This window comes from Nothobranchius furzeri, chromosome 9 (genome assembly GCF_043380555.1).
Source record: "Nothobranchius furzeri strain GRZ-AD chromosome 9, NfurGRZ-RIMD1, whole genome shotgun sequence".
Lineage (NCBI taxonomy): Eukaryota > Metazoa > Chordata > Actinopteri > Cyprinodontiformes > Nothobranchiidae > Nothobranchius > Nothobranchius furzeri.
In genome coordinates, this window is record NC_091749.1 from 8,006,926 (window position 1) to 8,034,873 (window position 27,948).

General features: G+C 42.0%; 1 protein-coding gene across 5 annotated transcripts in view; it reads right to left on the bottom strand.

Annotated features, from left to right (window-relative positions):
- Positions 1 to 20,741, bottom strand: part of tpcn2 (two pore segment channel 2) — a 132,745-nt gene extending 112,004 nt beyond the window's left edge. For all 5 annotated transcript variants that reach the window (XM_054735267.2, XM_054735266.2, XM_054735265.2 and 2 more), the window contains exons 1-2: positions 20,608 to 20,741; positions 13,705 to 13,760 (exon numbers count right to left, since the gene is read on the bottom strand). In XM_054735267.2, coding sequence (XP_054591242.1) covers positions 13,705 to 13,760; positions 20,608 to 20,716 — 165 coding nt within the window. In that variant the 5' untranslated portion in view covers positions 20,717 to 20,741. The remainder of the gene's footprint in view (positions 1 to 13,704; positions 13,761 to 20,607) is intronic.
- Between the last annotated feature and the right edge of the window lie 7,207 nt (positions 20,742 to 27,948).

Sequence of the window (27,948 nt, forward strand, 5' to 3'; positions counted from 1 at the left end):
ACCGCAAAGACTTCAACTCCCATGATGCTTTGCGGTGTCAGCGCGGAGCCGACGCGCCCCCTCCTTTGTGTTTTTTCCAGCGCCTGCTGCCGGGTGTCTGCAGCTCCGCTGTCTCGGACAAACTAAACACTCCTCTCACTCAGCGCCGAGTTCACTCAACTGTTTTCTGACGTTGAAGCCCAGAAACGGAGATTCTAGCCGCTCAGTAATGTGCTCACGACTGAAAGCGAAAGTTTTCCAACTAACGTCCAGACAGAGCTGATATAACTCCACGCTCAAATCAGCACGGCTCTGTGGTTGCTGTCGTGTTTCCTCCCCGACACACAACAACGTGGTCAAGCTGCTCAGACATGTTCATCAGCACAAACCTATGTGAGCACCTGTTTTCATCTAATGTTGTCATTATTATGATGAAGATGAACAAAACAACAGGAGTCTCCTCCTCAGCCAACACATTCTCACACCCTAAGCGTCGGAAACAAACGTTTGGTCAGCCACCCTCCACGTCAGACCCCAGACGCCAAAAGTGCCCTTTTTCGTTACTTATGTGCGAAAAGGGGTTTTTCCCTTTTGCAACTGCAGATCCCAATGCAGCGTAAAACTGACGTGATCAGATATCCGCTGATGCTGCACCGAACCAGCTCGTTTATCCGCACCTAAACCTTAGATGCGGCACCGAACCAGCTCGTTTAACCGCACCTGAACCTTAACGTTTCACTATTTATAACCTTCCCCTCTCACTGTGATCAAGCGTTTCTTTCCCATGCATTCTGACTCTGACAGTCAGAGTCTGACTGTCAATTTTCGTATTAGTTGCCCAAGAGGAACGTTAGAACATACCATCTGGTGAGGGGGAGGTTACACATACCCTCTACTTTTAACCTCCACCGTGGTAGTTGAAACCTCCCCCTCGCGTTGGCTTGGTCCAAACTCGACCAATCACGAGGCGGCTCCCGCAGTTGACTTCATAGAGCCGGCTTTTAGAGCGATCGACACATCACTAACGTGTTCGCTAGCAAGATGGTTAAGGTTAGGATAGGGGTGAGGACAAGGTTAAATAAGAGGACAAGGTTAAATAAGAGGATAAGGTTAAGGTGAGGTACAATTAGCTTGTTTGGTACCCTGGCTGCAGACATCTCATCGCGTCAGTGTAACGCTGCATTGGGATCTGCAGTCAAATAAGGGAAAACCCCTTTTCGCACATAAGTAACGAAAAAGGGCACTTTTGGCGTCAGGGGTCTGACGTGGAGGGTGGCTGACCAAGCGTTTGTTTTTGACGCGCTGGGAGTGAGAAAGTGTTGCCTCAGCAGAGCTCAACCCCATGATGCAGGTATCTGGCTGGAACAGGTGAGCATCACAGTAAACCAGTGGAGCAAACTGAGCTTTAAATATGTTGGTTTTATGCTCTTTTTCTGCTCCAAAACATGAAAGTTAACAGGTGAGATATTGCATTTTCATTTAAGATAAAATGATATTTTTATTTTGTTGTTGGCCCGTGAGAAAAGATTTAACCTACAGTAAAAAAGGAAGTGGAAAGGCTGCAGATAGATGAATAGAATAGAAAATCCCTTTATTTGTTCCTCAGCGGGGAAAGCTAGACGTCACAGCAGCGATGACACTTATTACAGGAGAAAAAAAGGAGAATAAAAATAAGAAAAATGAATAAACAACAAGAAAACATAAATCCTGAATAGATTTTAAAAATGCTGATTATACCACAAGTAATGAATACCACTGATGCGTTTTATTTAAAACTGACTTGCTCGTGTGTAATTTGGTTATTCCACATTCAGTGTTAATGCAGAAATATGTTTGTTTCCTAATTTAAAGGTTCAAAATTGCATACATGTTGATAAAGAAAATGTGCAAATTTGCCGTCCCTTTTTCAAAAAATATTAAGTTTGGCCCTCGACTCCGTCCCAGAGTTTCATTTCGGCCCCGTGTGAGTTTGAGTTTGACACCCCTGGTTTAGACATTTTAGCTGTCCAGATTTTTATACAACGTTCACAGATTTCAGTTTTTTGCTGTTTAGGATTAGTTTTCTTAATTCTTCACTTACTTTTTGTGCTTTATTTGCTTGTTAGTGATTTTTGCTTCTACATCTTTAAACACATTCAGCTCATTTTGACAGTTTAGCTTACTTTCAGCTTCAGTTCAGCTATTAAGCTGATTTAGCTAACAGTTTAAGCTATCCAGCATCCAAACAGCATTTCTGCAAGAAATGCAATTTATCTAGTTACTGTTGTGTTACACATTGATGTTGTTTTATTTGTATAATTACATTTTATTGGATATTTTACATCAGATTTTAGATATTTTACATATTAGCTCTTGTTATTTTACATGTCACGTATTTTAATCCTTCCAGTATTTCCTCTGTGGAGTCCTCTGCCTCGGGACCAATGGCGGCGGCTGGGGCGATCCTAGGGTAGTGCCCAGGTAGTGGTTGGGGTTGCCACCCTCCCTCCCAGAGCTCCCTGGATTGGTGTCTTGGCTGCTGCCGTCGATCTGCTGCTGTCGAGGCAGATGGCTCCCTTGATGTCGTGTCTTTCATTACCTGTCCAATCTGAGCTCAGCCTAGTGTTTACTGTGGTCTTTTAATGTGTTATGTGTTTAATGTGTATGAGTGTGTGTTACAGGGTATATAATTCCCATTACTGTAAAATCAGTTTTGATTTTTGTGATAACCTGCATTTATGGGTTTGCTTTGGGTTTTAATGCTTGGTTTAAATATTTAAGGTACTCAATCATAGTTTCTTGGCTGAGAATGGGGTTGATCCACCGTCATTACCTGGAGGGCCCACTAGGGAGGAGCCGCGTGCTGTCCTCTTCACTCAATACAAGCGAGTGAATAAAGGAACAGTGGTCTGGTTTTCCTGAGGTAATTTTTCTTATATTATCTCCCTTTTAACCCTTTGACTACCCCACCAAGAAAAACCTAATGAAAAAATTATTTGTTTGTATTTTCTATTCCTTCAAGTGAATAATGATCACAATCAATTTTTTTATACACACTTCATACTTTTTTAATTACTACCCTCTACCAAACAGTTGAGATGTGTCTCTATGGTAAAAGTAAATAAAGTAAAATAGACTATAACAACTAGGGGAAAAAAGGTCAGCATTATACTCTTTTTGAAATAAAAATAACTACTCAAAATTTTTACCCAATTTATTTTGGTAGTAAGACATCAAACAGATTCCATTTCAACTTTGGAAGTTATTCTAACATAGTGTAAAAAAAAACACAAATAATGATCAGAAACATTTTATACAAATACTGTCAAAAATGCTCCGAACATGCAAGTTTACTTCTGACCTTTCATTGTAGTGTTGAAACAGCATAAACATTTTTTACTTTCCATAAAATTCTGAAAGTATCCTATTCACCATTTCCACTTTGCACTGGAAATTAGAGAAGAAACTGAATTTTTTCAGGTTTTTTTCTTTTCTCATTTATGATGCAACTGCACCAATACCTCCTGATCATTAGAACCTCTGGTGGTACACTGCAAAGCATTCCTGATTTGCATTCAAGCACAGAAAAACATTGCATTTCTGGCATTTCCATCTTGACACACCCTTTGGACAATAACTGCATCGGCCTCGCTTGTCACAGTGAAGTGGCCAATGCCCACAGCTGTCGTATCGCACATCTGGTTGTGGTTGTGAGGGTCTTGTGATGTGGCGTTTCTTTGATGGGGGTGGAGAGCTGGATGATGGTCGGCCAACTTTGGATGCTAACTTGTTGACTTGTTTCAAGCTATGGACAACTGCAAGGCGGAATCTTTTCAAGGAGATTGGTTTCTGATTCAGTTGTCCACACTCCCTTTTGTAGACCAGCCAGGAATTTGTAATGCATCGATCAAGCACGTACCCAAAGAGTGGTAGGTACCATCTTGTAGACTTGGCTGGGGTCTTGTACAGGTGTACCAGCATGTCAGAGAGATCAATCCCTCCCATATGCTCGTTGTAGGCATGGATGAGTGATGGGCATGGGATGGAAATCTTTGCCTTGGACTCTTTGCTCCAGCGTTTGACAGTTGACAATGGCATGACCCCAATGGCATTACTCAGCAGATTCACACATTTGTTGTCAAACCATTTTACTGCGATCACCCCTTCAGCAGCCTTGTAGTCAAAAGCTCCACGCCCTTTCTTTGTCAGCTCTTTGTCTGTCATCAAAGTGGCTATACCTGTGCGATTTGGTCGAACAGTGCCAATGCATTTGACACCCAACGAGGTGTCCAGGTACTTCACCAGTTTAAAACTGGTAAAATAGTTGTCACAAAACACAACAGAAAGCCTGGGCTGTGTTATGGTTTTACAAAGTGTTGTCACCACTTTGGCTCCCAAAGGTAACATCTGCTCCTCTTCACTGAGGGTAGTGTTGAAGAATGTGGAAGCTCCCTGATAAAGCAGCAGGTCATGAATGATGCCAGATGAACTGGCTCAGCAAAACAATTTAAAGCCCCACTTGTGTGGTTTGTTGGCAATATATTGACGGAGATTGCCAGCCCTTGTGCCTTTATAGGCTACCATGACCTCATCCACGCTGTGCTTATATGTTGATGGTATCTGGAGGCATTGCTCATGAAGCATGTCAAAGAGAGGTCTGATTTTGTTAAATCGGTCTCCGCTGTTATTACACTGCTGATTATCGTTGAAATGAATGAACCGGCGCAACAGCTGGAATCTCTTCTTTGGCATGATATCGGCTATCACACTGAAACGTGACTCATGGTGCCAGTAATCTTCTAGTGATGGAAAGTTGAAAACACCCATAAATAGGAGGATTGACAGAAAATCTTCTATTTCCTTAGGGCTAGTCTTGATTGTGTCCCCCAACTCTTGAGCAGAATACAGATTGGTATGATAAGCAATATGATCAATCATTTCATCAGCGAAGAGCATTTTGAAGTACTGGAATGGGGACTGTAGAGCCTCAGGGGGCTCAAAACTTGCTGCTGGAACTTGCAATTCTTCAATGTCTTCATGCTTCCAGATTCTTCTTGCATCTTTTTTGGGGACTGAGAAGGAATATGGGTATAATGTATCCTCTGCTTCTTCCAAGGGAACAGTTTTTAGGGTGCGTTTCCTTTTTTTGCTCTTTTTACGAGACAACAGTGTTTATCTGCTTGTTGAAGGAGCATCTTCTTCCATGGAAACATCAAAATAGCTTTCATCACTATCATCTGCAAAATTGGGTTGAAAATCTGGATCCTCTATAGGGTCATCATCACTCAGTTCACCATCAGAGTCCTGAGAATTTTCAGGCACAAGGGCCAGAGAAGTGTGTTGCCTTGTTCCATAAAAGGATTTGCAATTCATCTATTAAATGTAAAAGAAAAGGAAATTGTAGGTGTTGTAGATGGTTTTGTAAAATTCAAATAACTGCAATGGTTTTATTTTTGTTTTACCTATCATTTAAAACAACATTTTGAAAACAATGACAGAGTAAATCTTTTTTACTTTGTCATGTAAAACAATTAAAACACCTAATACTTAAATGTATAGATCATTAAATAATTTTATTTCATGGAAAATAGTAAATTTAACATGTCAAAACTAAATTTCTAAACATTAGCTTAGTGTTGCTAACCTTACAACCGTTTGGTTGAGCATGTTTTAGAAAATATATTCTGAATTGATTACAGTTATTTTCTGGTATCAAATGACATAATAACGTTCTGCAAATACTATGACATGATTTTACAGTGGAAAAATGTACTTACCTTCACAATTTTTTGCCAAAACAGTCCTTGTGTCCAGAGTGATTTTTTGGTTTCTGATTTCCTGGTGGGAGCACTGCAGATGAGGCCTGCAATTTCCTGACACAGTGCCATCTAGTGGATTTTTTTAGTGCAACATAACTCAACCAATGGCTCAATAAGGTTAAGTTAAGTTAAATAATCCTGTCCATTAAATATGGTGTCTCAAAATATGCTATACCAAATGGTTGAGCAGGCAACTGATAAACCCCTAAAGGGAATGGTGTATGTGTGTTTGTAATGCTGTGGGAATGTGTTAGTGTTGCTTTGCATGTTCGGTGGTAGTGTGTTGTTCAAGACATGTGAAACTAACTCGGTCGGCAGTACTGTTAGCATATGAAGGCCTCGTGTTCCCGTCATGGCGTTTGTCCGTTTGACTTTGCTAAATAACAGTAAAACACTGCCATGTTTAGGGCTATTGTGGAGGTAATAGCAGATGTGTCTAATTAATGGGGTTATTTGTAAACTTCTCGGTTCTATTCAGGCTTGAAAGATAATCTTGTCAGTTATAAAAATATTACTTAAAATAATCCAGAGTAAAAGTGGTAAAACACATTAAATATGGAACCTTTATTTTGGGTTGTGTTTAAAACCATAATTTAAAACATTAACTGTTACAAAGAAAATACAGGAATGTCTGTTTTAAGAACAGTTATGTTAGTTTTGGGTTTTATTTGTTTATATAAAGAGGCAAGACCAAAGAAAGTGATGTCAAACTTGCTAAGAGTCTCTTTATTTAGTATTTACCAATAGTTCTGACTTCTGTGTGTTGTTTGTGGGATGTTCACTCCATACAAGCGAGTGAATAAAGAAACAGTGGTCCGGTTTTCCTGTGGTCATTTTCTTTATACAATCTCCCTTTTAGTGTGCGCGCGCGCGTGTGTGTGTGTGTGTGTGTGTGTGTGTGTGTGCTTGAGAATGGTTTGTGGATTGGGAGTGAAACTGTCATAATTGTTTTAAGTGTGGGAAAGGGAGGGAATGGGTTAGGGTTGTATGGGTCATTTTAATCTTTTAAGCAATTTGTGTTGCTTCCTGTGCATGAAAAGTTCTATATAAACAAAGTTTGATTTGATTTGAGTTGAAAAGCTAACTAGTACATAGTCTTTTTTTCTCATATATATATATATATATATATATATATATATATATATATATATATGTGTGTGTGTGTGTGTGTGTGTGTGTGTGTGTGTGTGTGTGTGTGTATAGATTTGAGGTTTCTGTCCTCTTTGGAATGTAGACATCGACATCGGCTCATGCTTTCAGAGCCAGTAGAGATAAGAGTAGGATACTGCTGACCCAGCCTGCTCGGCCGACCTTGCTCACTTTAGACTGAAACCTTTAAATGTTGGTAGATTTTAAATAACTTAATGAACATATTTATTGCTGAACACATCAAATAAATTTATTTAAATTTGAATCGAGTAAATTTAGTCAATGACCAAATATTTCTTTTTCTTAAGGGCAGACGGTATGAAATTACCTTCATTCATAACTGGGATTTCATAAAACATGACAAAGTTTAAAAATCTTTGTTACATATCTAAATTTATCTATAAATAGGATTTAGCTGAGGAATGTCATTTAGCTTAATGAGTGATTCGGCTATTTCGTAGTAAATTCAATTGTTTTTTTTCTTTTAATGTGACTGTGTGGGATAAGGCCAATTCTCAGTGCCATGCCAAACCTCGCTGTCTCCTTATCATAACCCAAACAGAAGGAGACTGCTGGAGGCTACGCTGACCTATTCACACACAGAGTGGGGCCTGACCCTTCTCCGAGTCAAGTGGTTAGCTGATTCCTCTTGACAATCTGCTAACTCTCTGACGCTATTGCGTCTGTTGAATACCGACTAAAACTTGATTATGAGAAGAACCAAAATAACATTAAGCAGAGTGTGACCCTTGATAGGAGGTTAAATGAACAGAATGGAAATGTCACATTTTGGAGTGATGATAAATGTTTTGTTTTTTTGATTCTGACTTACCTTATCATTAGAACATAAGGGACAGTGTGTGATGTCCTAGACTTTCATGAATACTGATTGTGCCCTTTTAAACCATCATCTATGAATGACCTAGTTCGCTCCCTCAAGCAGATTTTTAAATACTATTATTAATCCAATATCATTAGAGATCACCCAATATCTTCAGAAGTATTGTAGGTAGATGGATTTTTAAGTTACCATAGGTTTTTCTTTTACATTAGGCTATGACCTTGAGACTTTCCTAACACATGAGTCTTCCCCGTTTATGACTGAAGTTACCTACACCTTGATTTAGTGTCCATGACTTCAGTAGCATTGATTTATGATCAGAATCTAGTTCTTTACTAGGCATGAAGAGTAAAGAAGTTATGTACATACCTCTACCTTGTGTTAGCCAATCTATATTGTTTCTAAATTAACTGTTTATGTAATTAATAATGAACTCCTTCTGTGCAGGTTAGTGAATATTTTCTGTTATTTTTGGTAAATCGTTACTTTGCCCCTACTTTGTACCTAATCAGCTCCCACTTTATTATCACCTTCTTAATTCAACAAAGAGAGAGCAGCTCTCGCCCTTGACTCATCGTCATTGTTTTGTTATTGCTAGACAAGCATTATAAGATGACACTTGTCCTAAATGACCCTTAGATTTGATCAGCAGCATGATGACCAGACAGATGCTCTTTGATGGTCACATTAATTTGAGAGTGACCTGATTCCATATTTATTTAGTAGTTCTTACATTTGTCAGTCTTTTATTTTGTATATTACTTGCTGTTTTGTGAGTATAAATGCTTTAGTTGTTCATAATCACACTTAGTTATACTCCTCTGCTTGACCTCTAAACTACTTTGGGTTCCTCCTCATGCATTTCCTTGTTTCCTGTAGTATAACCTTTTTAGAGCAAGTAGACTTTTGTAAATTATGAATTATTTCTTTTGTTTAGTACGTCTTTTCACTTCCTGAAACGATTATCATCTTTTCAATCTATCTAAGAACACCGTCAGCTGTTTTAATTTCGATCGTTCACTGTCTCTATGTGACAGATGGGCTTTGTTTTCCCTAGATAATTCTGTTGTCCGATTTCACTTATGGAGCTTTAATTTAGAAGTATTTATCTCCTGCTGACAAAGTTTACACATTATTTGAGTAGCATTATTAAGTGACATTGTACATTGTTGATGTTCTCTGAAGCAACCTTACCTTGCTGAATCTATGTGGAGCTGAAATGTTATTTTTATAATTAGGACTAGGCTTGGGCGGTATCCAAATTTGAATACCGTCTAACTTCCACTTAATTTTACCCCGGTATACGGTATTACCGTGAATACTTAAAAAGTATGACGTAAGCCTCAAGTGGACCTTCACCTTTCTGAATCCGAATACCAAACAATTACTAAAAAAATAACAACGCAACTCACATACTATTAACAACATTTATTAACACAAAAACGCGGCTTATAAACAAGTGCAAAGAGTCAACAGTCCAACTGCACTAAATCAACGTAAAAACCCAGGACCGCTGTTGTGCGCAAATCAAGTGAACAACTTATCAACAAGCAGCATGAAACAGTGCAAATAAGCTGTAACAGTCAACAAGAGTTGAATAACCATAAACATTGAAATTATAAAAAATTATTACAACCAAAACAACTGCATTAAAATTATAAAAAGAAAACTCGTCACACGGCCACACGCGTGCGCGAACACACACACACACACACACACACACACAGGACACATTACGGCATGTTGCAGCAAATCTAGTTAAGATTTCTCGCCAGAAAAACCAGAATGTTTACTTTTTCTGGGTTCAAGTTTGCACGTTGTGGACCAACAACTTTACCTGCGGTGCTGAAAACCCGCTCCGATGGTGAGCTGGTGGCACAATTACATAGATACCTCCGGGCCAGTCGTGACATCTGGGGAAAACGACTGCCAGCATATTTCCACCAGAGAAGAGGGTCTTCGTCCCCTTGAATAACAGGTTCCAAACAGTACGCTGTTATTTCAGCTCCAGCTCGCTGCTCTGCGCGGCTGACGGGACCCTCCGGCGCAGCGCGTCAGCGCAGCGGCTCGTTTTTGCAGGAGAGCTCACAGAGACATCTTTTTGCGTGGGGGTTCAGGTTGTGCTCGTTCCTCTATGGTTTGGATGCTTCGGGTGCTGTTTGCCCCTCTAAGCTCACGATCTCAGCCTGTAATTCAGCTTTGATTTCAGCCAGTGCGTTGTCATCAAGCTCGTATCTGCCACGGTAACGAGGGTCGAGGAAAGGGCATTTTCGCATTAATTTGCGCACTGAATCAGATTCATACTTGGCCTCCAGCTTTTTTAGAATTGTGGTTTTTATTGACTTTGTAAGCTGGAGGTCGTTTTCTGACACAGCCAACACTCTCTACCTGCAGAGCTGGAGTATGGGGAGGATAGAGGAACTGGTCAGTCGCACAGCTGTTTTTCATGACGGTATTGGAACTGACACCGTCGCTATTTTGTAATACCGCGTGTATACGGTAATACCGTAATACCGCCCAAGCCTAATTAGGACTGGTTTCGTTGTTAGTTAATTCCAGTGCTAGGAGCAAAGAAATTAAATTAAGAAGTCACTAGAGATGAAAGTTTCTGTCATAATGAGAGCAAACACATTGAGTCTATGATATTATTATTTTTGATATGAGCTTGGGGATGTTGACAAGCTCACCCTTTTTCCCAGATGGGTTGATTCTTTTTGATTTTATTAGATAATTATTTTTGCTACAGTTCTTTTACTACAATTTCTCCTGTTAAACCTACGTAATGTAAATCACTTTTTGTGTTTATTTTTAATTTTCTTTCCACGGATTATGGCTTTTTGTTAGTTGTTTAGTTTGTTTTGTTGTTTTATGCACACTGTGTTGCACGACTCTGCTACCTGCTGATGTGAGCTAGTAATTGCAAGTTCCTTGGGATGGGTGTTTTTCACATGTATGTGAGGTCCACTTTTAACATCGGGTTGGCACAATGTTTGTTGGTGTCGGACCCTTTTTGGTTATGTTTTGTTTCTGGTGAGCGAGGAGGGAAGACTGATAACAATTTTCTCAAATTATTACACTGCCTGGATGGAATTACCTTAAATATTAGATGACTGTTGCTGAAAACAATTCAAAATCAACAGTGATCTCCCAGAATTTTCTTGAGCTTTTTCGCCACAGGTCGTGAAACCAGGAAATTGGGTTCTGATGAAGGTGCTGAAGCGAAACAGATGGGGCAGCCAGAGGTCCATTCGACGTACTCCTCATTACTCCCACTGCTGTGAAGATTGCTGAGAGGCCATCTTGGATTCATCGATCCCACTGCAAGCTCATCACCGTCAACTAACTGCTCTAGCGCGTTAACGAAGTCCGCCTCAAAGGGGTGGGCCACCACCAGGGTGCCATCTCTCAAACTGGTGAAGATAAGATCAAGATAAAGATAAGATAAAGATCTGCATCAAGCTTGCTGGGTTCACCACATTGTTGATGTTGGTGGTCGCACTCATGGCCCTGCACTTGGGCCGCCTCTCAGCACCTGGTGGAATAACTGAGACAGCAGCATTTGAGGGGGTACTAGAACTGGAGCTGAAATGACGGATTGGGGCTTCTCCCCGACCGCTCATCTACATGACAACGTAACCTGCATCCACCTCAGCTGACGACTCCTGGACACAACTACAAGAGGACACAGCGAAGAAGAGACGCTGGAAAAGGACCAACTACTTCAAGCACCTGCACCCAAATCTCCAGACTGGGTTCACGGTCAAGGACCTGAAGGACTTTTCGGGGACAAGATCAGCTCCCTGACAATTGGACAATCGCCTCGACACGCCACGGAAGGACCCTGAAGTCTTCCTATTGAGAAGTTGAACTTTGCGCTTCATGTACCGATCTACGTTATTACGCTCCGGACCTGGACATCAAGGTACTCATCAACGTAAGACTGAAACCATCCTGATCAATGGAAGAGGACTCTGACTTTCAAACCTATTCTCCAACCAAGACTCTCAGTCCACGGACAAGCCCTTTGATGAAGAACGCCTGGTTTGCCTCAGCTCTGCCATAGTTAGAGCTGCATAAATTAATATTACACCTTCATTTTTCCTCCTTCACAGAAAGACTCATCTGCAACTTGGAGCCTTAAGCTAAATTCACATGATGTTTCAATACACTGTACTGATGTTTTCAGTGTATTATCTGGTTTTGCGAACCCTTCCCAATCTCCTTACAGGAACTGCCATAAATTGTAGAATTGTGCATCACAGTAAATTCATTTCAATATGTATGAAATAGTTTTTCTTAAGGTTATAATTGTGTTGATTTAGCAGATTCCATTTTCTATCTCTGTGAACTGCTGTAAGATATTATTGTCAGTTGTGTTTACATTATCGTGTTTATTACTTTATTTGTTCTTATTATTTTGCTGATTTTTGTACTGAACTTTGTATGGAATGATTCTTTGGACAAGTTAACGGGATTGAGATTACGATCCGCAGTAGACAAATGATTGCAGCACCTCATGCTGTGTTTGCCTCATCGTGTTGATTCTGGACCTTTCATATCTGATCAGAGTGTTTATTACTTTACTTATTATTTTTCTTGTTTTGATGCTTATCATTTTTGTCTACAGTCGTGATTGATGTAGCTTTCATGGATGATGGTAACAAGTTATGGAAGTGGATAAAATTCCTTATTATTCTACTTATTCCCGTTTTCCTTATTTGGTTTTGTTTTGTTTTGTTGCTTCCTTTTGTTTGGTTATCCTATTCAGATAAACAGGAGGGAATGTTATGGAAAAATTTATGTTTATTAATTCTTGATTCAATCAAATGAAAGTAAATGTATTGCCCTATTCCTCTCTGCATGCTCACTTATTCAGACACACCCACACAAGACACACACACACATTCTTGACTTCCCACACACACACACACACACAATCTCTCTCTCTCTATAAATAAACTCTGTGACCGAATGTTCGGGGCATTTTACCAGTTTTAACTATTTGACTTGGTGCTCATTGTCTCCTTCTCTCTCCGACTGCAGGAAATGGGTTATTGATAAACATATTGTTAAAATCCATGATACTACGTGCATGCGCTGCTGTAATGAGTGGATGTCCCACTGTGGGATTAATAATGTATTATGTTATATTCAATTAATTCTTTTCAGCAAGTAGGAAAAAACACATTTGAGGAATGTTGGCCTCTCCAGGCTTCCGTACCAGTAACCTGGATACGGAAGAGGGGTTGGTCTCACAAACAGGAAAAACACACTGGTGAAGCGGTGAATTCAAACATTAGGATTCCAAATGTTTTAATTCACTGCCAAACCACAGTGGAACGCCCAGCTTGCTGTGAGTGGGAGTAGCGATCTGTCGCTGATGAGTGAAAACAAAAGACAAAAAACATTCGGGACTGAAGCTCCAGTTGGCGATGCGGCTGCATTTCAAAATAAAAGCATGCCATTTTGACAGCTCACAGTTCTGTGAGAGAGAACTGGGCCATCCTGTCCCATTCGCCGCAGGTGAAGCTCACAGCTCCGCCCACCTCACAGCCAGAGTGGAGGGAAGCACATCGGCTTGGGTTATACAGGATTGTGTGTGAAGTAACGCCAGTTAGATGATTACCTCAGTGTGTGTGCATGTTGTCCAATAGCTTATACCATATTTAATATAATCTGTTTTTTTTCATAAGCCTGACTGCTTGGTGCCCCTCTGGCCACTCGGTGCCCTATGCAGTGTGTGTGATATGCGTTTAGGGAGCGGCGGCGCTGGCTCAGAGTGAGATATTGGAGGTGTGGCATGAGAGCGTGTGAAGAGGGTCAAATGCATGAGAGTTGGCAGCCCTGTTAAACAGACTCTTCATACACAACCTGTATTAAACTGGTCACATGATCTCAGAGGAGGAGACATAAACATGTGTGATTAAATAAACTCACATGAAAAGCATCTTCAATGAACACCACAGCCTGCTGGATGTACAGACTCTCATTATCTGAGACAGAAGAGACAACATGGGTTCTTAAATTCTGTCTGACTAAAGAAGATGGCTGCTTATACTGAGCAAGGATCCTCTGGAGGCTTCTTCCTGTTAAAAGGGAGTCGCTGCATGCTTGCTTAGTATGAGGATTGCTGTAAAGACTCTGACACTAGTCAGTGACTTGATGCAACCTGCTGGGATCCTTATGTAGGAAACTTTTTATTGATTGGCTTAATGAGCTGACCTGTATTGGAATGTTTACCGTGTGCAGATCCTTGAGACTTGATCCCTTCCCTGCTCCTGTGATTCCTGTCTGCTTAGTTTTTGGTTTGCACCTGCCTCTTGTTGCCCGATTACCAGGGAGTAGGGATGGGTACCTTTGACATTTGAATCGATTCGGTACTAATTCCTGGTACCTAGGAATCGATACCGGTACTTAACGGTACCAATTTTCGATACTTTCAGGCCGCCACGGCTGAAATCTTACCGCCACGCCTACAAGATCCCAAGTTTTATTTTTTTTATTTTTTTTTGTGCTCTGTTTCCTGAAGAAGCAGTGGGAACTACTATGTTGTCGCGTGTGATCACAGCCGGCGGGCAGCAAGGAGGAGCAGGCAGAGCAAGGTGAAGTTACAGCATAAGTTACTGAGTTTAAAATTAGAAAGGTAGCAGTGGATATAATGCTTTTTGGTTTACATGCTTCAATAGCATTAAGATAAACGAGTGTTGATGATCTTGACAGGGTTTCCTCCAGTGCTTATTAGGCCAGGTTCTCCTCCCCCCACCAGGCTAAGCATCACTTATTCATGTAAAATGTGTTTATTTTTTCATGTCTGACTTTAACCGCATCTACTACTGTATTACGGCGTGAGCGCAACAGCGACAACTTAAGATCGATGTGTGAGCAGCGTGAGAGGTCGGGTGTTTTCATCTGAACCCTTAAAACCTCCAGCAGGCTACGCTGCACTATTGCGTGGCGCTAACAACTTAGCGACGTGACATGTCTCGGAGAAAGCGTTAAAAACACGTTGGACGCTTCTTCTGAAGCGGGAAAATAACACTTCTTCTTAAGCAGAGCACGACGTCGCCTCGGCTCGTTCACGGCCAAGCCGGTACCGGACTGAGCTCGATAACATTGACCCAGCACAGCCACTGGGTCGTTGGAGCTGCCCCGTGACTGCCTGATGGAAATCCAGCGGGTTTCATCAGACTCGTAGTTTCTTGTTTTTGCTGGGGACCCCCTGTATTTTACCGCTCCCTCCTGCAGTCTTCCCCTATTAACATTTAAAATGATTCTGTTAATTCTGTGTATCAATAGAAAAAATCTCTGCCTCTGCCAGCTGCAGTAAATGTAGTCTCCAAATAATAAACAAGAGGTGCATTCATCTGTGTATCTCCTTTGATCCGCATTAGTGATATTTTCAGCACCAGAACAGTGAAGCAAAGAGACTGATTCCCGAGTTTGTTAGTAATTTTATTTATTAGGTGCATCTAACCTGTTCTATTTTTCTCTGAAATGAGATCAAATCAGCGCTTCTATGGGTTGTCTCCAATCTGAACTGGAAAATTTTACTTTATTAAGAGACTTGTCATAATTCCTCCCCAAGGGCCCCCCCCCCCCCCCCCCCCCCCACCACCACCACCACCACAGCTGGAAAAATTCCTAGGGGAAACACTGACTTTTGAGTGTTTATTATTTTAATTCTCTTTTATAATTAAATACTTTTCTCAATATATAACAATATTTGATAAATATCACGATAAATAACATACAAGTTTGTATTTTAACATCGTCCTTGTAGTTTTATAAGCTGATAATTAAACTGAAGCAAACATCTTTACTGTGAACTAAATTAACTGCGTATCTTTATTCCTTTTGCCATTTGAGTTTTCCTACTGGGAAGTTAGAATTTCCGAGAAGAAAGCGAACGCACCATTAGCTGATAACAACGGTGGCAATGGAAGCTAACATATCAAGCTAACGTTATCTTAAACAGTTTATTTAACTGCTGGAGCAGATTAAAACGATGATGCCTCACACTTAGATCGTTGTCACTGGTTTCATCTTCACCCAATCACCCGTCGCATTTAGTAAAGTGAAGCCAAACTTTAGAGCGCGTTCATGTTCTTCTAGTAGGAAATTTGGAGTTCCGAGGAGAAAGCGAATGCACCATTAGCGTAAAGAAAGCTAACATATCAAGCTAACGTTACCTTAAACATTTTATTTACCTACCGGAGCAGATTAAGATGAGGATGTCTCACTTAGATCGTTGTCGCTGGTTTCATCATCACCCAGTTACCCATCACATTTAGTGAAGTGGACCCAAGCTTTAGCATGCATTCTTTCTACCCATGCTGCTCTGTTTACAACTGGCTCACAGCGAGCGACGACATAACGCTCTTGCGCATGCTTAGCTGTCTTGGCAAGTTCTCGTTATGAAGGACGGGTACCGAAACGAGGCACCTTTGAAATGACGTGAATTGGTGCTCAGTCGGTAGGGCTGGGCGATTTTAGACCGTTTTACGATCTACACATCTGACGGTCTGTCATTTTTGAGAGACCTTTTTATCACGATTCACAGCTCTGCTGTTGAATTTCTGCCTCTGAATGAAAAGGTAACTTACCCCAGGCGAATGACACGCCTTTGTTTGACCCTTAACCAATCAGAGTGAGTCATAGTAATATATTAGTGCCCCGCTTGTTTTCACCTGTGTGTGAGCAAACATGGCTTCGGCCGCAGCTGAGAGCGACAACGAGGTTTTCGTTCCGAAGAGGAACGCCTCTGGAACGGGTTCGGTTTTTCACCAGATGACAAAGAGCAGCGAAACGTCATTTGCAAAGTTTGCAAGGAGAGCGTCAAGGCAAGTGATGGCAACACCACAAACGTGTTTAATCACTTGAAAAGAAGGCATCCCAAACAATACAATGAGAGCCAGCTGGCACTTAAAGCTAAAAAGCCTGCGGCTGCAGCGGCAGCGCCTAGTGCTTCTTCCAGGCAGCAAACGCTAACATAAACACTCACAAAACTCACTCCCTACGACAGAGACAGCAGACGATGGAACAGCGTGACAGATGCAGTGACGTACCACTTGGTTAAAGATTTGTGTCCCGTGCGAACAGTAGGAGTGGGATTTAAGAAAATGATAATAACATTGGATCTGCGCTACGAGTTTTCCAGCCGCAAGTATTGTTCGAACACCGCCATTCCACGCATGTACGCTGAATGCAAAGTGAGAGTTGCAGAAAATATTCAGAATGCGCAGTTATTTGCTACCACAAGCGATCTCTGGTCCAGCCGCACATCAGAGCCGTATTTGAGCTTAACTATCCACTACACGAGCAACTGGGAGCTACATAGTATTTTGAACAAGTTAATGTTTGCACAATATGTTTGCAATTGACATGTTTGCACTTTAAATATGTTTACGATTTTAATTTATGTTAAGTTACTTGAAAAACGAGAAAAACTGATTTTTGTAATTGTTTCTCTCAGGGCTTTTATCATCTCTGGTGTGAGTTTAAAATATAAGTGTGTTAGCACTGTGCTGATTATTCCTAATATGAATAAATGTTTATTTATTCAATGTTTTTCTTCTTTAATACACAATTGAAGTTATGCTATTCATGGATAAAAAATCGTGATAAAATCGAAATCGTGATAAAATATTGGAAAAATCGTGATATTCTATTTTTGCCATATCGCCCAGCCCTATCGGTCGGTACAATGGAATTCGGTCGGTGCCTTAAAAAGTACCGAATTCGGTACCCATCCCTACCAGGGAGTATTCCAGAGAGCAATATTTTCCCAAAACCAGGTTTTCTTGTGAGATTTCTGGTGTAACCGCCCCTAAATCGGTTCTCAGAACGTGGCTAGCTGAAATCCTCCCAGTCACCATGGTAACACATGATGGAGAACACACCTGGTCCGTGGCAGGCTAGCAGCTAGGCTTCAGACGCTTTGTGATTGGATGAGGCCAGTGACGTCACCCTTTTTGTAATCGGTGGCTGGCAGCTACGAGGTGGTGAATTAGCGCCACCGCTGGCCCACAGCGGTAGCAGCAACTGCAGCTTTGTTGTTGGTGGCTAAATAATTAATAAATGTGGAGTTCAATCATGAGCTCTAATTGGATTAACATATATCAGCTTTAGTCTGGGATGGGCCCATATCATTAACATGCTGTCCTCTTTATGAATATGTTAAATAGCCTTAAACTACTTACAGCTGCTAACATAATACTGTCACAACCGCTCCTGTCTCCCCACTCTGTTCAGTCCTGTCTCTTTCCTAATTGCTCCCACCTGCCTCTCGTCTCCCAATCACGGTAGATCCCAGCTCCGCGTTTATTTAAACCCTCCCAGTTCTGTGTTCCTTGTCTGTCCGTTGTTTTCATGTCATGTGTGTTCGTGATTAAAAACCCTCTAAAACGTCCCTGCCTGCCTTCTTCCCTGCATTTGGATCCTCATGAATTCATATTCAAGTTGTTTGGGTGAAAGTAACTTAAAGTAATGCAAAAGTAGTGTAATGCCTTACATTTTAAAATCAGTAATATTGTGATGTAATGAATTACTTTAAAATGAGAGTAACAAGTAATAAATAATGCATTACAGTTTTGAAGTAACTTGCCCAACACTGGTCCTAAGCATGGCCATCATTTAGAAATTAGATTTATTTTTTCAATAATTTGGCTAAATCTTTTATTTCTTCTTGTTTTTGTCATGACTCCCTGTCTTTCACCCTCCTCTGCCTCTGCTGCCATGACCTGTTTCCACAGCAGCCTCAGCCTGCACCTCATCAACTTCATTCATCTCACCTGTTCCTGTAATCCGGTCATCCCACACACCTGCTCCCTCTGCTATTTAACTCCCAGCCTGCTCTCCAACCAGTGCCAGATTATTGAACGCCTGTTGCCAGTAAATCTTCCAGCCTTTCACCTTGCCTGATCTCAGCCTCCGGACCTCGTTCTCACTCCTGACCCCTGCCTTGAACTCTGCCTGCCACCACGACCCTCGCCTGTCTGCTACCTCGTCTCCAGCCTGTTCCCTGTACCTGCTCGTCCGATCTGGTTTTGACCATCGCCTCCTCTCCGACTCTGTCTCCTGCCTCGCCCTCTTCGGTAACGTCACATCTAATAAAGACTTTTTATTTAACTTTTTACTATGTTTGGTGTCATCACGGGTCTTCCAGGTTCTGAACGTGACTGATTTACTTTATTCGTTTATTGTTTGTTTTTTTACAAAGCTGAATCGGTTCCCTTTCTAGTTTCTAATGTGGAAAGGTTCATTCCAGCTAATTTTTCAACTGAATGCATCTTTAATCTGCTCTCATTATAAAATGTTTTATTTCATGGGTGACCCAGATAAACATAGCCTACTGTTAATAAACCTGTACAACTGAAAAAAACATGTTTATAACATGATAATCCAAACTCTCAATACATCACTGAAGAAAGTTGCCTTCTTTGGACTTTCACTAATCTACAAAAGATTTCACAATTTACCAACTGTCTGGTATGGATTTTGCTGTTAATGTAGAATAATCTAGTCCAGGATTAAAGACTCTAAGTGTTGTAGTTTAGAGCTGGACCAGATCTACTGTGGACCAGATCTACGGTGGACCAGGTCTAAACTGGACTAGATCTATGTTGGACCAGATCTATGTTGGACCAGATCTATGTTGGACCAGATCTATGTTGGACCAGATCTATGTTGGACCAGATCTATGCTGGACCAGATCTATGCCGGACCAGATCTATGCCGGACCAGATTTAAGCCGGACCAGATCTAAGCGTGCTTCTTCAAAGATTCATAATCGTTTATGTCTGCATCTTAATGCATCGACTGTTAGGGTATTTTTCATCTGGGTTGTGTTTATGTGGAGCGTACAAGTTACCTTACACTGTTTACTGATCACCTCATGTTGTTTTGTCACGGGTAAATATTGCGCACCCCCACGACTGCTGCGGAATTCCGAATAAGCTGAATTGAGTTTAAACAGCCAGAGCAGAGGTGAACATAGAGGTCACATCTTGATCTTTCCATCAATCAGACTCATAAACACACATGTGGTTAGCTGACTCAGCTCATCACAGCAGGATGTGTCATCACTCGTGCGTGTGTGTGTGTGTGTGTGTGTGTGTGTGTGTGTGTGTGTGTGTGTGTGTGTGTGTGTGTGTGTGTGTGTGTGTGTGTGTGTGTGTGTGTGTGTGTGTGTGTGTGTGTGTGTGTGCTCTGACAGGGAAATGGCTTAGAGTTTCAGATCATACGACCCTGAGGCTTCATGCTAGGACGTCTCTGCTCCCCCTCCACCCACATGAGCGCCTCTTACGGCCGCTCTGGTGGTCTGCTCTGCATGTCTGTGTCCAACCTTGGTCAGGCTGTGCTGTGGAGACACGTTTCTATGCTTCAGCAGGCTGGGGCACTGACAGTAGAGCTGATTCTGATTTTGCACCATCAAACGAGGGTGGAGGCTCCTGGTCCGGTCATGCTGATGCCTCACACATTACTTCTGGTTCTGGTTCAGCCTCCCAGGAGCTTTGTCCTGGTCCAGGGACAGACCGGTTGGACACAGAGCTGAGAACCAGAGGACCTGTCCCCGTTCTAACGGGTAGGACTCTGACCAGGCTCTCTGATGTGGAGCAGCAGGTCTCAGCATTAAAAACCCAGTTGCGCGCACACACACACACACACACACACACACACACACACACACACACTGGAGACGCCACCTTTACTTTGAGTTGAACCTACTCAGCAGGTTTTACAGTGCAGTTAGCACTAAAGTTGTTATAGCACCGTTCGGAACCGGCGCAGCCGGACAGTCACGTGACGGATCACCTGTTCTGATCGGAGACGTCCACTCACCTGAGTCCGGGTCCAAGCTCGTGATGACTGAGTGGGACCGCCTGGAGCCGCGGGCCGAACTTGGACCGTCCCGGTCCTCGCTGTGGGTCAGGAGACGATCCGTTTCCATTCGGGATATCCGCGACTTGTTGCGGAACGACTCTTCAAAAGTTTTTGGTTCGAACAGCGGAGCGAGCCGAGCCCAAAAAGAACAGCCCTCGCGCGCCGACCCAGACCAGTTGCAGGAAGTAAGTGCGCGGCTCCGCCCTCCGCCCCGGTGTCAGACCTAGGCAGGTCTTCATACCCCGGCTGGCAGCGGAACCGGTGTTCCGACTGCAGGTCCGGTACCGCATGAGCCTCATTCACCCCGAACCAACACCTGCAGGGTCCGGTCCGGACCAGGAGCAGGCAGGAAACAGCCCAGAGTGGACGGGCAGCTGCTGGGTTTGGGTTGTGAGGTTTCAGAGCTGCTGAAGAAGCTCAGAGGAAGCGTGTACCACCGCAGCCAGAAGCATCATTGTGTATGTAGCAGACGCTTTTGTCCACAGCGACTCACCGCTGATGAAGGAGCAGCAGACCCGGAGTCGGTCAGGGGGCAGCAGAACCGAGCCTACAGGTAACAAGCAGTGGACAGTAAAGCCCTCCTGATCATTTTTATTCTGATATCACCCCACCACCAGCTTTTACCCCATCTCTGAGCTTACCTGCAGCCTCCACCTGCTTGTTGCTCCTCACCACTCAGGATCAGACCGTCTGAAACATGAATGCAAAGTGTGACCTGTAACTGTTTAGTTACACATCTACACGCAGAGGCGGTTTTACCATTAGGCATAGGTAGGCGGCCGCCTGGGGCCCTCTTGTGTTGGGGGGCCCCCTAGCCCTGACCGCCAGCACCCCTCTGTTAACCAACCTGTGGCGGTAGACGGGATTGGACATGCGCACTTCTCATTACCATAATTCCTGAACCGTTCAAGATATCGTTAAAATTCCAAAAGTGCTGAAAAGATTAAAAATGGGGCTTTCCGTGCATATACAATACATTACGGTAGCCACCGGGATTCCCTGTCTTGAGCGCACCGAATCACAACACAGATTCAGAGACGTGCTGAGTGTCATCCAAAATGCTCCATTTTATAACTTTTGAATGGCTGATCAGATCCAGGAAATTTCAACGGTTCCTAAAAGTACATAAAAGCAGCTTTCCAACGATCTATAGCATGAAGCAATCCGAGTTATGGAAATATCGCTACGAGGGGAAATCCTGCTGTACAGCCTGATTGAAACGGAGCGCAGCGCCGCGGTGAAAGCGGATAACGGAACGGGGAAGCTAATTAGCATAAAAAGCCAGCATGAAATTATGGAAATGCCTCAGAGAAAATCAACACGATCTATTAGGTGTCCCAGAAGGCTTATATCTGAAGACAGTGACCACGAAGAAGGACAGATCTCCAGTGAACCAGGGTATGAACGTTTGTTCAGTCTTTATTTTTTATTTTTTTATTTGAACAACCCTCAACTATTTGCTAATTGTAAGATTCAGCATCATTCCACCATTATTTATCTTTTTACAATAAATAATTATTTTTGCTAAAACAAAAGTTTTTGGTATAGCAGTGCACGGTGTGCCAGAGAAGCACCCCATGGCGGTGTGAGGTGTGCAGGACTCTGCCTGCAGCTGGAGAGAAACTGCTTCAAGGTCTACCACATCAAATAAAAACACCTGAAAGTTTACAAAAATAAATGGTCTTAAAAACTGCTACAAGACACCAAGGTTCAAACTTTTTTAAGAATAGATGCATTTCAGTTCAAAGTTTAAATTGTTTGCCCAGTAATTTTGAAGTTCAGTAATAACTGTAAAAATTCAAATCCGTTTTTTGCTTTTTTCACTTTTAAGCTGATTTTTTAAAGGCTGTAATAGAAATAAATTCTAAATAGAAGAAGAAGAAGAAGAAAATATCATTTCTATAGCGCCTGTCAAGATAAAAATCACGAGGCGCTTCACAAAAACAAAAATATAAATATAAAAAAGCATTTAGAAAATGTTTAAAAATATATTTAAAATGAGCAAAAATAGGCAATTGGGATTTAAAAGAAAAAAATGTTAAGAAAGAGAGAGAGTGAATAGGAAAGAGGGAAATCAGTGAGGAAGGTGGAATAGGTGGGGAGAACAGAATAAAGAGAGAGAGGTGAAGAAGGTCATACAAAAGCCAGCTTGAACAGGTGAGTCTTCAGCTGCTTTTTAAAGGAGACCACTGAGTCCACTGATCTCAGGCTCAGGGGGAGAGAGTTCCAGAGTCTGGGGGCCACAGCAGCAGATGATCTGTCACCTTTGACCTTTAGCCTGGTGCTGCACAACCAGTAGGCTTTGATCACTGGACCTCAGGGACCTGCTGGGGGTGTAGGGACTAAGAAGATCACCAGTGTAAGATGGTGCTTGTCCATGTAAGGCCCTATAGACCAGAACCAGGATTAAGAAATGAACCCTAAAGTTGACTGGCAGCCAGTGAAGCTGGAGGAGAAGCGGCTTCACGTTTTTTTCTGTGAAATGTTGAAGTGGTTTGGAAATACAAACCATACACTGAAAGCTGAGGTTGTTCTGAAAAAAAGGAGAAGAGTTACACACACTTTGCACTTTTTACTACAACTTTACAGCCATGAGATTAAAAAAAATACCAGGCGGCCCTGTTATAATTATGGTCATAAGAGGGTTATTAAGACTGCGATGCACAAACAGGAAGTGATTGGTAGTCATTCCACTCCAATCCAGTTGGTGGCAGTAATGCACCAAATTGTTGTTTGCCAAGTGCCATAAGACCACAAATAAGAATAAGAAGAGAGGCGGGAGCATTCGTAACAAACTTAAAGCGATAGTCAAAACATTAAGCATGACATGAAGTTATCCTAGTGGCTCCAATAAGAGAAAGAAGCAGCTTGCTTCATAAAAGCTTTTAGCTTCACTTCCGAAAGTGACGTCGTTTTTCGATGTAAACATCAAAAGGAAGCCGAAAGTAAAGACAATGGAAAATGTTTAAAGGGAGGAAAACATGGACCAAAATGGAAAATAGAAAAAAAATAACTAAGGCTAAAGCACAGGAGCGCTGACAGAAAAAAGAAAGCAGAGCAAATATTGAAAGCACTCAAAGGGAGGGAAATACAGGGAAAAAAGAGGACTAATAAAAAGGGAAAATAACTCATGTCACAAGAGGGGAGAGTTTCGCAAATCCAGTTAAAGGTATAAGATTGTCGAAAATTTAGTGTAAGGGGCCCCATGTCTGTGTTCGCCTTGGGCCCCCAAATTGCTAAATCCGCCCCTGTCTACACGTATTTATTATGCTCATATTTTATCATAAATTAATCCCAATTTCTTCTTCTGTCTCCATAAAGATTGTAATCCCAGTTTGAGCTCAGATGATGGATTACTGCTATGAAACAGATGCAGATGAACAGTTCTGCAGTAAATACAGATTCTGTAAAGGTTCTGATGTTCAGACGTCCCGGTCCAGCTCTGGTTGTTCTGGAGGACACATGGTGTTACCATGGCGATCCTGAGTGTGTAACGGGCTTCAGCAGGTTATAGAAGTCAGCATCAGGTGGTTTAAGGGGAAAATATGAAATAATCTGATGTCCCAGATGCAGCTGTCTGGTAAATGACCCACATTTGTCAGGGTCCTGGGTCCAGTTCTGCTCACTCTCACCTTTGATTCTCTTTCCCTGGAGTCTACAGGTTGGGCTCTGGAGGGCACCGTGGTGACGCTCTACTCATCAGACACACCAGCAGGGGAGCATGCTGCACACTTGCAATTCATTACTCATCAACTGCTATGGGGAAAAGCAACTGGAAGCCAAACACAGACTGCCAGAGCGTTGCACATTGTGGTTACCTCCAGCCGCTGAGCTCCTCAGATCTTATTTGCTAATTCCTTGTTCTGTCTCCTTAGTGACTGCCTCCTGTTTCCCTGAATCCTGCGGTTAGGGCTCGTTCTTCCGAACCTCGCCCTCCTGGAAATACCCTGCGTTGTCTCCCAAGTCTTCTCATATAATCACCACCCTCCTGCTCTGTGTCCTCTTCAGCAGCTCAGTGTCTGCCGTGTGTCACCTGCTCCGCCCTCCACCGTCAACCGTAAGAAAACAATTCATTTAGCAAAACCAGTCCTGGACCTCTAACTCCCCAGTGTACTGGAACCATCGACTCCTGGGCCCTCGATTCCATTCCTCCCTATCCACTTGGACAACCCACTCAGTAAGCTGTACATCTAATTCGCCTTCTTCTCCTAACCACCTACTTACCTGCTCTCCCTCTCTCAGACTCAGCATACCTCTGGAACCAGCTTTACATCCACCACCAAGTAAACTTGTTAAACTTATCTTGTCTTCTGAGTTTGTCAACATTTGGGTCAAACAATCACCTAAAACCATGACAACATCCCTAACTAAACTAGCAATGGCTGTCTCCAAATAGAAACAGCTTCTCTCCTAGTTGAGAAGGTTTAGTAACTGGAGTTGGAACGAGTTACAGAGCTGCATGGACAACGGAAGTTAAAACTTTCTCATGAAGATTGGTTGGTCCTCTACCACTCTGGTCTTTACACATTATTGTGTCTTAATATAATTTACACAACTGTGAACATATTTAAAACTGCTGAATAACTTAAAAAGCTGAATCAGCCAGAAAAAGGGCCATTTAACCCTCTAAAACTGGCTAACTGCACTGTAAAACCTGCTGAGTAAGTTCAACTCTAATTAAACCAAGGAACCGATTGCCTTGCGTCAGTTAAGTTCATTAACATTTAGACAATGTGTTAACTCTTAACATGTGTGAATTCATTTAATGTATTAATTCTAAGTTGACATAACAAACTATTCTCCACTCATATGCAGGGATGGATACCGAATTCGGTACTTTTTAAGGCACCGACCGAATTCCATGGTACCGACCGAGGACCGATTCATGTGACTTCAAACGGTGCCTCGTTTCAGTACCCGTCCATCATAAAGAGAACTTGCCAAGACAGCTGCGCATGCACAAGAGCATTATGTCGTCGCTCGCTGCGAGCCAGTTGTAAACAGAGCAGCATGGTAGAAAGAACGCACGCTAAAGCTTTGGTCCACTTCACTAAATGTGATGGGTAACTGGGTGATGATGAAACCAGCGACAACGATCTAAGTGAGACATCCTCATCTTAATCTGCTCCAGTAGGTAAATATAATTAGCTTGATATGTTAGCTTCCGTTTCACTAATGGTGCGTTCGCTTTCTCCTCGGAACTCCGAATTTCTGACTAGAAGAACATGAACGCGCTCTAAAGTTTGGCTTCACTTTACTAAATGTGACGGGTGAAGACGAAACCAGTGACAACGATCTAAGTGTGAGGCATCATCGTTTTAATCTGCTCCAGCAGCTAAATAAACTGTTTAAGATAACGTTAGCTTGGTATGTTAGCTTCCATTGCTACCATTGTTATCAGCTAATGGTGCGTTCGCTTTCTCCTCGGAAATTCTAACTTTCCAGTAGGAAAAATCAAATGAAAAAAGACGGCAAAAGGAATGAAGATACACAGTAAATTTAGTTCACAGTAAAGATGTTTGCTTCAGTTTAATTATCAGCTTATAAAACTACAAGGAAGATGTTAAAATACAAACAGTTGAATGTTATTTATCGTGATATTTATCAAATATTGTTATATATTGAGAAAAATATATATTTAATTATAAAAGAGAATTAAAATAATAAACACTCAAAAGTATCGAAAATTGGTACCGGTATCGATTCGTAGGTACCGGGCATTAGTACCGTATCGATTCAAATGCCAAAGGTACCCATCCCTACATATGAAGTCTTTTTAAAAGGTTATTTACAAATGTGGGTGTCAAATGTTTAAAGTTATTTTAACTTGAACCTTTGAAACTTGAACTTGAAACTTTTTCCAAATGCCTGGTCATAAAAACAATCATTCATTCATACAAGGCAATCATGGACAATGGAACGTCTCCATAAATGTACAGTTAAAGCCTTGTCATTCCAGCTGAAAGCTTCCATGTAGAAAAATAATCTACAGGGTGGGCCATTTATATGGATACACCTTAATAAAATGGGAGTGGTTGGTGATATTAACATCCTGTTTGTGGCACATTAGTATATGTGAGGGGGCAAACTTTTCAAGATGTATGGTGACCATGATGGCCATTTTGAAGTGGGCCATCTAAGCTCCAACTATGTTTTCTTCAATAGGAAGAGGGTCATGTGACACATAAAACATATTGGGAATTTCACAAGAAAAACAACAGTGTGCTTGGTTTTAACATAACTATTCTTAAGCTATTTACAAGTTTCTGACCTCTTATAAAATGTGTTCAATGGGCTGCCCATTGTGTTGGCTAGTCAATGCAACCCTCTTCCACCCTGTATAATTGTCAAAAGTCAATATTGTCAGTCACATGAGGACCAGAGAACACAAAGATTCATGTTGCCGGGCAGGCGAGTTTTAAACCGTCAACCTAAACATATAATTTAAACATGTACTGAAGAAAAAGGCCATTTTCCATTGGAATTGCTGTTTGTGCGTGCAAGTAAAACAACTGAGAACATGAATGTAAGAAAGTATTCGAATCCAGCTCATTTCTGACGGCCTGCAGCTCAAGGTCCAGCATTCATGTTTACGACAACATGGATAAAAGGAGCTTTTGAGGGTTGTTCATATGAAGATCATGCATCAGTCCAGACTAAGTCACCAGTGGATCTGGTCGGCATCTGTGGAACATCACTATCTGGTCCTCAAGGATAAACAACACTTGGAGACTCAAAGGGAACTCCAGCAGGAACCTCTTCATCTACAGCTGCCTCCAACTCCTTCTGAACATGGATTCATGTTCAGTAAAATCATACATAAACTAAGTGGCGTATTTGTCGCCCCCCCCCCCCCAATAACATGGAGATGAAAAAAATTGATTTAGAAATATTTGACTCACGAGCTTTTATTTTGAAAGACACCGCCGACTTCTCACCGACACATATACAATAAATACAATAAAGTTTATCTCTCACCAAATAGAATATTTACTAAGAAATCACAATGTAACCATAGAAACACTAGTGTGTGTGTGTGTGTGTGTGTGTGTGTGTGTGTGTGTGTGCGTGTCTGCGTGTGTGTGTGTGTGTGTGTGTGTGTGTGTGTGTGTGCGCGCGCGCGCTGTCTTCTCCATCCCCAGTGAGTCATGGTGGAGAGCCACAATCCTCTGGAGGTTTCTTTTTGTTTAAAGGGAGTTTTCCTCTCCACTGTCGCTGCATGCTTGCTTAGTATGAGGATTGCTGTAAAGACTCTGACTCTAGTCAGTGACTCGATGCAACCTGCTGGGTTCCTTATAA